Genomic DNA, 12,976 nt, shown 5'->3' on the forward strand with positions numbered 1-12,976 from the left:
TGTAGTGGTCCCTTACATTGGTGACCAACAGGAGAAACCCCCACCAATATCAGTTGGAGAAGGACATTCTTACCTTGTCATAAAAATAGCAATACTACCCCTTACAGATCATTGATGTACTGAGATATATAAATTGTTCATTGTTCAAGGAACCCCTAGAAAGCTTTGGAGGAACCCTGGCTGAGAAAGGCTGGACTAGGCAGTAATATATTTATCTCCCCCTTGGTGGGAGAGGAGATGACCCATCTATAAGGATATACAGTACATACACACACAGCACAAGGCCATGGTCACACTACGAGACGTTTCTCGGGGGCTGCAGCTCCTCTGATCTCCACAAGGTGGTGTTCTCCCTTCTACCCAGACCGGAAGTCTCTATGGAAGACAGGAAATGATGTCAGATACAGACAGGAAGTGATGTCAGAGTATAAATAAGAAGTTCCGAGCGAAAGGTGAATCCGAAGGAAGTAGAGAGGAGACATTGCTGGGAGTGGCAGCAGAGGAGGTAATAAGATTGTATTTTCTATTTACACCCAGTAACCCCCCCCCCCCCGTCATGTCCGTCCTCTTCCTCCATAGTCACTGTGACGTCTTTTATCTCCAGCAGATGATGATACACGCATATATAGTGTGGAAACCTAGATTACCCCTTTAGGGTCGCAACATTTCCCCACTTACGGAGCCATTGTCTTCATTTTGAAGATAAATTCTAGTAATATGTTCCTCTAAACAAACAGCACTGACAATAAATAGAGAAGACAATGACCATCCTGACCATACACGGTCTACAAAGGGCAATTATTACACTACACAGGCAGAAAATGGGCAATCATTACATTATGCAGTCAACACAATGATGGAGTGACGGGGTCAGGAGTATGGAGCATAGAGCCCCTTACATTGCTGGTCAGGAGGAAGAAAACATTCGTCAGCCTGCCATGAAGAATACGTTCCATCATTGGTGTCAGAAGGAGGAAAATACTGAGGGATCCGAGGAAAGTAGAGGGGGCACTGAGGGGTTAGTGGGGTTTATGAAATCTGAGGCTCTTAATGGGTATTCAAATGAGGGAATAGGGAGGTGAAAATCTCAAAGGGAATCTTAGGCAGGGAGGGAGTCTCTGGGTCTGTAAAAGTCCTCCCTACCCATCTGCACTTATTTTTTAGAATGTAATAAAAAGAAGACAGCGCTTGCAAAGATACATAATAAATATCATATATGAACTAAGTAAAGTGCACGGTGCTGAAAAATATTAAATGTGAGGTCCTTTTTTTAGTGAACAAAAGTGCACGAGTGCGTAATAATTAATATATATATAAACAAAGTCCAAAACTAGTGCAACTAGAATGATCCAAAATATTAACCACTTTAGGACCGGAGGATTTTCCTGCTTTACGTCCAGGCCACTTTTTGCAACTTGGCACTGCGCAAATTTAACTGACAATTGCGCGGTCATGCAACGCCGTACCCAAACAAAATTTACATCCTTTTTTCCCCACAAAAAGAGCTTTATTTTGGTGGTATTTGATCACCTCTGCGCTTTTCATTTTTTGTGATATTAATAAAAAAGAAGAGCGACAATTTGAAAAAATTACAATATTTTTCTACTTTGACAGTTAAAAAATATCCAATATATTGAATTTTTGTCATATATTTAGGCCAAAATGTATTTAGCTACATGTCTTTGACAAAATAATTCTCAATGAGCGTATTTTTAACCGCTTTAAGACCGGAAGATTTTACCACATTCCTGACCAGGCCATATTTTGCGATTCGGCACTGCGTTATTTTAACGGACAATTGCGCGGTTGTGCGACGCTGTACCCAAATTAAATTTATGTCTTTTTTTCCCCCACAAACAGAGCTTTCTTTTGGGGTTATTTGATCACCTGTGCGATTTTTACTTTTTGCGCTATAAACAAAAAAAGAGCGTCAATTTTGCAAAAATAACAATATTTTTCACATTTTTTTTATATGAAATTCCCCCCCAAAAAAATTAAAAAATCCAAATTTTTTAACATTTTAGGCCAATTTGTTTTCTGCTACATATGTTTGGTAAAAAAAAATCACAATAAGCGTATTTTGATTAGTTTATTGCAGCTACTAACTACGGGAAATTTAATAATTTTTAGTGTTTTTTTTTAACTAGTAATGGCGGTGATCTGCGGTTTTTTTTACGGGACTGCGACATTGCGGCGGACAGATCGGACCCTTGACTGACATTTTTGACACTTTTGGGGGTACCAGTGACATTACTACAGTAATCAGTGCTATACATATGCACTGTTACTGTAAAAATGACACTGGCAGGGAAGGGGTTAATTTTATTGGAGAGGGATGGGTTAATGTATGCCTGGTGCTTACTGACATGTGTGGGGGGAGGTGACTTAGTGACACAGGGACAGATCGCAGGTTCTGTAATCTGTCCCTGCCTGTCACTTAGGAGATCCGCCCGCTTTGTTTACACAAGCGGGCGGATCTCCTCACTCGATCCCCGACGATCGGGGAAGAGCGGCGGTGATCACCGCCGCTCCTCCCCTGGCCCGACTCCCGCTGTGACTAAATAAAGCGGGAGCGAGCCTCCGGCGACTCGCGCGGCGCCCACAAGGGGAGGAGTCCAGCGACGTAAGTCTACGTCGCTGGACGATATCGAGCAACTTTGCCGCAGTACGTTCCATGTGAGCGGTCGGCAAGTGGTTAAAGTGCTGGAGTGCTCGTGATGCTGAAGTGCTGGAATGCTGAAGTGCAAAAAATGTGCAGGGTGCCTAGGATCCCTCTAAGAGCCGCACTCACCAGATATAGTGGACCCCTGATAGGGGTCAAACCAGTTTGAAATTAGTTTGAATTAATCACACCAGACCACAGACCACGCCAGAACTGTCTTATCCTCTTCTTGTAATTCGGGTTGGACCTGGACACTATAGGACTCAAGCGGAAGGAGTGGACCACATAGTGAAGCCAGTATGTGCAAGGGTTCTTAATAGAATATAAAATCTACTTACAGCAAAGATGTAATCATATTGCATATGCAGGAAAGAAACAGGCTGGACGCTGCAATTCACATTGACTTCCGGGAACATTGGAGTGACTGCTGCCTTGAGAAATCTGTGTGACATTTACCTCCCTTTACAAAGCACTGTCCCATCAGACATCCAGTACATACACACACAGCACAAGGCCGTGTCCACACTACGAGATGTTTCTCAGGGCTGCAGTTCCTCTGAGCTCCACAAGGTGGTGATCTCACTTCTACCCAGACAGGAAGTCTCTATGGAAAACAGGAAGGGATTACAGTACAGGCAGGAGATTCCATGTGCTACGAAGTAGAGAGCAGACATTGCTGGACCTGACAGCAGAAGAGATGTATATTATTTTATATTTACTCCAAATAATTCTTACTTTAATTTGCCAAAATTATCTCTCCTAGAAATTCTGAATATATTAAACGATGACACGAATGATGATGGAGGAGGACCGGAGTCACATGACTGAGAAGATACTAAACCTCACCCTGGAGATCATCTACCTGCTGACAAGAGAGGTGAGGGGCATTCTGGGAGGTCACATGACATCACTCTTATCTCTATTAATAAAACACAGACCTGACCGGAGAGGTGAGGAGGATTCTGGGATTCTAACATGATATTCCTATTGGTTCTCCAATACAGAGATTTCCTCTTCTGAAGTCAGGTGATCATATGACCATCACAGTGCCTCCATGTGACTCCCTAAAACCTGAGAGACACAACATGCAGAAGATTCTAGAAGTCACCAAGAAGATGATGGAGCTGCTGACAGGAGAGGTGAGCGGTGCTGGGAATTCTGGGACATTATCCAGTAACAGACAAGGGATGTGTCTGGATGGTGACTGTATCATTGTGTGTGTCAGGTTCCTATAAGGTGTCAGGATGTCACTGTCTATTTCTCCATGGAGGAGTGGGAGTATTTAGAAGGACACAAGGATCTCTACAAGGACGTCATGATGGAGAATCAGCCGCCCCTCACATCACCGGGTAAGAGGAGACTTTATTGTAAAGGAGAGAGCAGTACGGAGGATCCACCTAGATCCCCCATCATCTGATAAACACATAGAAACAATGTATTCAGTCAGTGTGTGTGTTTCCTACAGATGGATCCAGAAATGGGAACCCACCAGAGAGATGTCCCCGTCTTCTATATTCCCGGGATTCCACACAGGAATGTCACACTATATCTCACAGTAACAAGGTTGGTGGATGGAGCATCTATAGAACATGGATTGGTGGAGATGATGTGAGCTTATATTTTACAGATATTTTCTCTCATTTCCCTGGTTTAGGGGGAAGATCTGATAGATATAAATGTTAAGAGTAGAGCAGAAGAAGAGACGCACTTGAGGGATGATCAGCAGTCTATGGCGGAGGATGCAATAACAGGGAGGTTTATAGAGGACACTCCTACAAAGTTTAGCACAGGTGGGTTATTAACACTATTTTGTGCACTATTTAGGCCAGATACTATATAGTCCTATCTGATGTATGTTATACAATATGTTGTACATTACATACTCCTGACCCCTGCACTATATACTATATGTTGTACATCACATACTCCTGACCCTTGCACTATATACTCCATGTTGTACATTACATACTCCTGACCCTTGCACTATATACTCTATGTTGTACATTACATACTCCTGACTTCTGCTCTCTCCCCTCTGCCCACTGCTATATATACACATAATATGGATTCTCTTTTGTTACACCCATTTCCTACCAGCTGGACATTTTATATCTGATGATTTGATTGGAGGACAGACTTTTACATGTTGATAATAATGTGATAACATCCTCCAACTTTGGAACCTTAAACAGAAAGTGATAATGAGGGAGGAGTCAGTAACCCAATGATGGTGGTCTTCAGGATCAGTCCAGTCTTCATCTTGGTTGTTCTCCCCCCATCCTCACTCTCTGACCTCTGGTGGGGCTCGCTGTTATTTATGACTAATGACTCGTACACACGTGCAGATTATCTGAAGACTTTTGTCTGCAGACTTACCAAAACCATATAATATGAGGTCAAACCTAAACACTTTCAATTTGTATGCAATCCAGCAGGCCCTTGCACTACATAGAAAAGGTAAATCTGAAGACCAAAGTCTTCAGATAATCTGCACGTGTGTACGGGGCATAAATCATGGACTAAATAAGGAAGTGCAGGAATTCTTGTGTTGGGAAGATGGCAATGAGTGGGGGAGGGGACACTCATACTATAATCCCCTCATCACTGTCACTCCTGTAAAAGTTCTCGTTGTTTCCTCACTCTCTGACTAAGGTCCATGAATAAAGAAATGAACTGGTAGTAGATCAGAGGACCCATTTACTAGTTACCTTGAGGGGGGAATTGTAAGATCCTCAGAGACGAAGCTGCCTGATGTGGGCGGAGTCCTGGTTTAGGGGAACCAATCTGCTGATGTCTAGTAATAATCTTTGTATTTCTATTTTAGTACATGGACGGGAGATGAGGAAAACCTCAGAGGATTGTCTCACTTTGTCTCCAGACTGTAAAGTAGAAGATGAGGACATCACACAGTATAGTCCAGGAGAAAACCCGGCTACCTCAAATGTCCATCCGGGACCACACAGTGTAGATGGACCATCGTATTCCTCTTATCCTGAGGAACCTCAGACTGTGAGGGACGGTGCCGGACCATCGTATTCCTCTTATCCTGAGGAACCTCAGACTGTGAGGGACAGTGCCGGACCATCATATTCCTCTTATCCTGAGGAACCTCAGACTGTGAGGGATGGCCCCGGACCATCATATTCCTCTTATCCTGAGGAACTTCAGACTGTGAGGGACAGTGCCGGACCATCGTATTCCTCTTATTCTGAGGAACCTCAGACTGTTGGGGATGGTGCCGGACCATCGTATTCCTTTTATCCTGAGGAACCTCAGACTGGGAGGAACAGTGCTGGACCATCGTATTCCTCTTATCCTGAGGAACCTCAGACTGTGAGAGACGGTGCCGGACCATCGTATTCCTCTTATTCTGAGGAACCTCAGACTGTTAGGGATGGTGCCATTCTTCCAACAGAAAATAGGTTTTTCTGTTCTGAGTGCGGGAAAGGTTTTGTATACAAATCACACCTTCTCTTACATCAGAGATCTCACACGGGGGAGAAGCTGTATTCCTGTTCTGAGTGTGGTAAATGTTTTTCACGGAAATTCAATCTTTACACACATCAGAAATTGCACACGGGGGAGAAGCCACATTCTTGTCCTGAGTGCGGGAAATGTTTTGTACACAAATCACATCTTGTCTTACATCAGAGGTCTCACACGGGTGAGAAGCGGTATCCCTGTTCGGAGTGCGGGAAATATTTTTCAAAAAAGCCCACTCTTTACACACATCAGAGACTGCACACGGGGGAAAAACCATATTCCTGTCCTGAGTGCGGGAAATTTTTTTCAGACAAGTCCAATCTTGATCAACACCAGAGATTACACACGGGTGAGAAGCCATATTCCTGTTCTGATTGTGGGAAATGTTTTTCAAAAAAGCCCTATCTTTACATACATCAGAGATTGCACACGGGGGAAAAACCATATTCCTGTCCTGAGTGCGGGAAATGTTTTTCACAGAAGTCCAGTCTTTGCAGACATCAGCGATCTCACACGGGGGAGAAGCCGTATTCCTGTCCTGAGTGCGGTAAATGTTATGCACATAAGACCGATCTTTACAAACATCAGAGATCTCACACAGGGGAGAAGCCATATTCCTGTCCTAAGTAAGGGAAATCTTAGTCACTGAAGTCCTGTCTTCCTATATATCAGGGGTCCCACACAACGCTCGAGGTGTATTAGCAGGGCCGGACTGGGGATAAAATTCAACCCTGGAAATACGCCCAACAGCATAATGCCATTATTTTCTTGATCCTAAACAGGAAAACCATGTATTTTAAAGCACATTTGAAGAGTGTATTATATATAGATAAGACACATATGAAAGCACATAGGGCTTTATATATATATACAAACCCGATTCCCAAAAAGTTTGGACACTGTACAAATTGTGAGTAAAAAAGGAATGGACTAATTTTTCAAATCTCATAAATGTATATTTTATTCACAATATAATATAGATAACATATCAAATGTTGAAAGTGAGACATTTTGAAATGTCATGCCAAATATTGGCTCATTTTTGATTTCATGAGAGCTACACATTCCCAAAAAGTTGGGACAGGTAGCAATAAGAGGCCGGAAAAGTTAAATGTACATATAAGGAACAGCTGGAGGACCAATTTGCAACTTATTAGGTCAATTGGCAACATGATTAGGTATAAAAGGAGCCTCTCAGAGTGGCAGTGTCTCTCAGAAGTCAGGATGGGCAGAGGATCACCAATTCCCCCAATTCTACGGCAAAAAATAGTGGAGCAATATCAGAAAGGAGTTTCTCAGAGTAAAATTGCAAAGAGTTTGAAGTTATCATCAACTACAGTGCATAATATCATCCAAAGATTCAGAGAATCTGGAACAATCTCTGTGTGTAAGGGTCAAGGCCGGAAACCCATACTGGATGGCGGTGATCTTCGGGCCCTTAGACGGCACTGCATCACATACAGGAATGTTACTGTAATGGAAATCACAACATGGGCTCAGGAATACTTCCAGAAAACATTGTCGGTGAACACAATCCACCGTGCCATTCGCCGTTGCCGGCTAAAACTCGATAGGCCAAAAAAAGAAGCCATATCTAAACATGATCCAGAAGCGCAGGCGTTTTCTCTGGGCCAAGGCTCATTTATAATGGTCTGTGGCAAAGTGGAAAACTGTTCTGTGGTCAGACGAATCAAAATTTGAAGTTCTTTTTGGAAAACTGGGACGCCATGTCATCCGGACTAAAGAGGACAAGGACAACCCAAGTTGTTATCAGCGCTCAGTTCAGAAGCCGGCATCTCTGATGGTATGGGGTTGCATGAGTACGTGTGGCATGGGCAGCTTACACATCTGGAAAGGCACCATCAATGCTGAAAGGTATATCCAAGTTCTAGAACAACATATGCTCCCATCCAGACGTCGTCTCTTTCAGGGAAGACCTTGCATTTTCCAACATGACAATGCCAGACCACATACTGCATCAATTACAACATCATGTCTGCGTAGAAGAAGGATCCGGGTACTGAAATGGCCAGCCTGCAGTCCAGATCTTTCACCCATAGAAAACATTTGGCGCATCATAAAGAGGAAGATGTGACAAAGAAGACCTAAGACAGTTGAGCAACTAGAAGCCTGTATTAGACAAGAATGGGACAACATTCCTATTCCTAAACTTCAGCAACTTCTCCTCAGTCCCCAGACGTTTGCAGACTGTTATAAAAAGAAGAGGGGAGGCCACACAGTGGTAAACATGGCCTTGTCCCAACTTTTTTGAGATGTGTTGATGCCATGAAATTTAAAATCAACTTATTTTTCCCTTAAAATGATACATTTTCTCAGTTTAAACATTGGATATGTCATCTATGTTGTATTCTGAATAAAATATGGAAACTTCCACATCATTGCATTCTGTTTTTATTCACAATTTGTACAGTGTCCCAACTTTTTTGGAATCGGGTTTGTATATATATATATATATATATATATAAGAGCAAATTCCGGTAAGAAAGTGCAGGCATGGTACAGGAGATGTCAGAGGCTGCAGACATGGTACAGGAGGGCATGTCAGAGGCTGCGGGCATGGTGCAGGAGATGCAGGGGCTGCGGATATGGTGCAGCAGGGGCTGCGAGCATGCTGCAGGAGATGCAGAGGCTGAGGACATGGTGCAGGGGCTGCGGACATGGTGCCAGAGATGCAGAGGCTGAGGGCATGGTACAGGAGATGCAGGGGCTGCGGACATAGTGCAGGAGATGCAGAGGCTGAGGACATGGTGTAGGGGCTGCGGACATGGTGCAGGAGATGCAGGGCTGTGGGCATAGTACAGGAGATGCAGGTGCTGCGGGCATGGTGCAGGAGATGCAGGGCTGGGGGCATAGTACAGGAGATGCAGGGTTTCCAGCATGGTGCAGGAGATGCAGGCATGGTACAGGAAATGCAGGGCTGGGGGCATAGTACAGGAGATGCAGAGTTTCTGGCATGGTGCAGGAGATGCAGGAATGGTATAGGAGATGCAGGACTGCGGGACTGGTACAGGAGAATCTCCTGTACCATGCCTGCAGCACTGCATCTCCTGAGGAGATGTAGGGGCTGCGGAGGAGTCTCACCTTTTGGTGAGGCACCTTACATTTAAAAATGGCACCTCCCCGGCCCGGGAAAAGCCGAACGTTTACAGGCTTTCACGAGCTGCGGCGGCGCATGCACAGTGCGCATGTTGGGCCAGACACGGCCATTTTTTTTTTTTAACAGGTATTAGCAGCCCCAGGACAGGGGAACTTGCCAGCCTACCAGGAAATTTCCCGGTATCCCAGTATGCCAGTCCGGCCCTGTGTATTAGTGCCTTGAGTGCGAGAAATGTCTCCTATATGAATATTAGTGGACATGTGGGGAAGAAGCACACCCTGATATACACCTCAGATATACTCCATGGCTGATCTTCATCATGTAAGAAACCCTTCATAAGGAGATCAGAGATCACCAGAGACGTGGATGAAGTGTTGTCCCGTGTTGGCCATTGATAGCAGGAGAAAAATTAAAATGGAGTGTTTACCTTTCATTGGCTGAGTACATTTTGTGGTGGAAGCTTTTACATGATTTCATTTGAAGATTTCCTATGATCATCAGCGCCATCTAGTGGCCATAACTTTCCCGGTAATATCCGGTTTTATTTTTTTACTTTTTTCCCCATTTTCTTTGGTGTGATCTTTTCTACAATACTTTTTTATAATAATGTAACACGTTGTGTTTTGTGTATGTACATAAATTATTATCTCCTCTGTCGCCACATTCCAAACAAGTCATTTTCGTGACCAATTGGACTTCTATCTCTACCATTGCCTGACTTTTTTACTGCAAACTTGTTAAAAATCTTTAATAAAACATGAATAAAAAAAAAAATTGTGTGTGTCCTTGCAATAATCCCAAAATTCCGTATCCCAGACATTGTTGACGCTTTAAAAGCCTTTACGGGTCATCAGTTTAGAGATAATTATAAGAAATGGGCCTGGAATTGTTCCTCTCACTCCAATGTATACGGGGATATGTAACGTGTGTAGTGCCATCAACATTTTCATATGTAGGTCCCCACAATATATGCGGGATGTAGGAGCTTAAAGATTTTGGGAGAAAAGGGTGTAAACCTTTAATTTTTTTCACCTAACTTTATTACTTTCCCCATAAGGGACCAATAGCCACCTATGTGATAAGATACTATCGTGACAGGTTCTCTTTAATGATTCACAGGTCTATTAGAACAGATGTTCACTTGTCTCCCTTCCCTCTACATGGCAACATCTGCCCTACCAGTTCCAGACCCACGAATGGGATAGCGAAGTCTGTGAAACATGGCTGGGGGGGGGGGGGTGACCAATGAGAAAATGATCTCCTTATATCAATGGCCAGTGTAGTGACCCTTACAGGGGTGACCAATGGGAGAAGGACGCCCTTATATCAGTGGTTAGCGTAGTGCTTCCTTACATTGGTGACCAATCGGAGAAGGACCCCCTTATATCAATAGTTAGTGTAGTGACCCTTACATTGGTGACCAGTGGGGGAAGGCTTCCTTATATAAGTACTCTACATGGCAACATCTGCCCTACCAGTTCCAGACCCACAAAGGGGATAGCGAAGTCTGGGAAACATGGCTGGGGAGGTGACCAATGAGAAAATGATCTCCTTAGATCAATGGCCAGTGTAGTGGCCCTTATAGTGGTGACCAATGGGAGAAGGACGCCCTTATATCAGTGGTCACAGTGGTCAGTGTAGTGACCCTTACATTGGTGACCAATGGGAGAAGGACGCCCTTATATCAATAGTAAGTGTAGTGACCCTTACATTGGTGACCAATTGGAGAAAGACCCCCTTATCAAAATGGTCAGTGTCGTGAACTTACATTGGTGACCAGTGGGGCAAGGACTTCCTTGTATAAGTACTCTACATGGAAACATCTGCCCTACCAGTTCCAGACCTGCAAATGGGATAGCAAAGTCTGGGAAACATGGCTGGGGAGGTGACCAATGAGAAAAGGATCTCCTTATAACAATGGCCAGTGTAGTGACACTTACATTAGTGACCAATGGGAGAAGGACCCCCTTATATCAGTGGTCAATTTAGTGGTCCCTTACATTGGTGACCAATGGGAGAAGGACCCCCTTATATCAATAGTTAGTGTAATGACCCTTATAATGGAGACCAATGGGGAAAAAAACTCCTTATATCAATGGTCAGTGTTGTGAACTTACATTGGTGACCAGTGGGGCAAGGACTTCCTTGTATAAGTACTCTACATGGCAACATTTGCCCTACTAGTTCCAGAGCTGCAAATGGAATAGCAAAGTCTGGGAAACATGGCTGGGGAGGTGACCAATTAGAAAAGGATCTCCTTATATCAATGGCCAATGTAGTGACCCTTACATTGGTGACCAAAGGAAGACGGACCCCCTTATATCAGTGCTCAATGTAGTGGTCCCTTACTTTGGTGACCAATGGTAGAAGGACCCTCTTATTTTAGAGGTCAGTGTAGTGACCCTTATAATGGAGACCAATGGGAGAAGGACCCCCTTATATCAGTGGTCAATGTAGTGGTCCCTTACATTGGTGACCAATGGTAGAAGAACCCCTTATATCAGAGGTCAGTGCAGTGACCCTTACATTGATGACTAATGGGAAAAGGACCCATTTTTTTAAGTGGTCAGTTTAGAGGTCCCTTACAATGGTGACCATTGGGAGAAGGACCCCCTTATATCAATTGTTAGTGTAGTGACCCTTACAATGGAGACCAATTGGAGAAAGACCTCTTTATATCAATGGTCAGTGTAGTGGTCCCTTACATTGGTGACCAATCAGAGAAGGACCCCCTTATATAAGTGGTCAGTGTAGTGGTCCCTTACAGTGGTGACCAATGGTAGAAGAACCCCTTATATCAGAGGTCAGTGTAGTGACCCTTACATTGATGACTAATGGGAAAAGGACCCCTTTTTTTAAGTGGTCAGTTTAGAGGTCCCTTACAATGGAGACCAATTGGAGAAAGACCTCTTTATATCAGTGGTCTTGGTAGTTGTCCTTTACATTGGTGACCAATGGGAAAAGGATCCTCTTATATTAGTGGTCAGTGTAGAGGTCCCTTACATTGGTGACCAATGAGAGAAGGATCCCCTTTTATCAGTGATCTTGGTAGTGGCCCCTTAGATTGGTGAACAATGGGAGAAGAACCCCCCTATATCAATGGTCAGTGGGAGAAGAAGGTTCTTACATCATCTTCAGTGCGAAGACTCCCTCCCTTGGAGATCTTTTCTCTGTTCATAATAGATATTTCAGGGATCCCCAGTTTGCAACCTTGAGAGACCTGTGTGCCATTAAACTCCTTTTACACAGAGCCAGGGCCCAGCACTGTCATACAATACATACACATACAGCACAAGGCCGTGTTCACATTACGAAACGTTTGTCGGGTTGCAGTTCCTCTGAGATCCACAAGGTGGTGATTTTATTTCTAACCAGACAGGAAATCTCTGTGGAAGACAGGAAGTGATGTCAGGTACAGACAGGAAGTGATGTCAGGTATAAATAGGAAGGTCCAGGTGAAAGGTGAGTTGGGAGGAAGTAGAAAAGAGACATTGCTGGAAGTGGCAGCAGACGAGGTAATAAGACCTTATTATTATTATTATTATTATTATTATTATTATTATACAGGATGTGAGGGAAGACAATACAGTTACAGTACAATTCAATACAGGAGGAACTAGAGGGCCCTGCTCGTTAGAGCTTACAATCTAGAAATATTCTATTTACACCCAGTAACCCCCCGTCATGTCCGTCCTCTTCCTCCATAGTCACTG

The 12,976-nt window shown here is 43.8% G+C and overlaps 2 protein-coding genes across 2 annotated transcripts in view; both read left to right on the forward strand.

The window, feature by feature from the left end:
- The window catches only part of LOC309562972 (uncharacterized protein), a 581,033-nt gene that overhangs the window by 141,939 nt on the left and 426,118 nt on the right, over positions 1-12,976 (forward strand).
- The window catches only part of LOC309563975 (uncharacterized protein), a gene marked incomplete at its 5' end in the record, with an annotated part of 36,090 nt that overhangs the window by 2,841 nt on the left and 20,273 nt on the right, over positions 1-12,976 (forward strand). Inside the window, 2 exons of the mRNA XM_082268605.1 lie at positions 4,317-4,452; positions 5,631-6,838. Of these exons, the coding sequence (XP_082124731.1) occupies positions 4,317-4,452; positions 5,631-6,775 (1,281 nt within the window). The 3' untranslated portion in view covers positions 6,776-6,838. The remainder of the gene's footprint in view (positions 1-4,316; positions 4,453-5,630; positions 6,839-12,976) is intronic.

Source organism: Pelophylax lessonae (genome assembly GCF_965119305.1).
Source record: "Pelophylax lessonae genome assembly, chromosome: 9".
In the NCBI taxonomy this organism is placed as follows: Eukaryota; Metazoa; Chordata; class Amphibia; order Anura; family Ranidae; genus Pelophylax; species Pelophylax lessonae.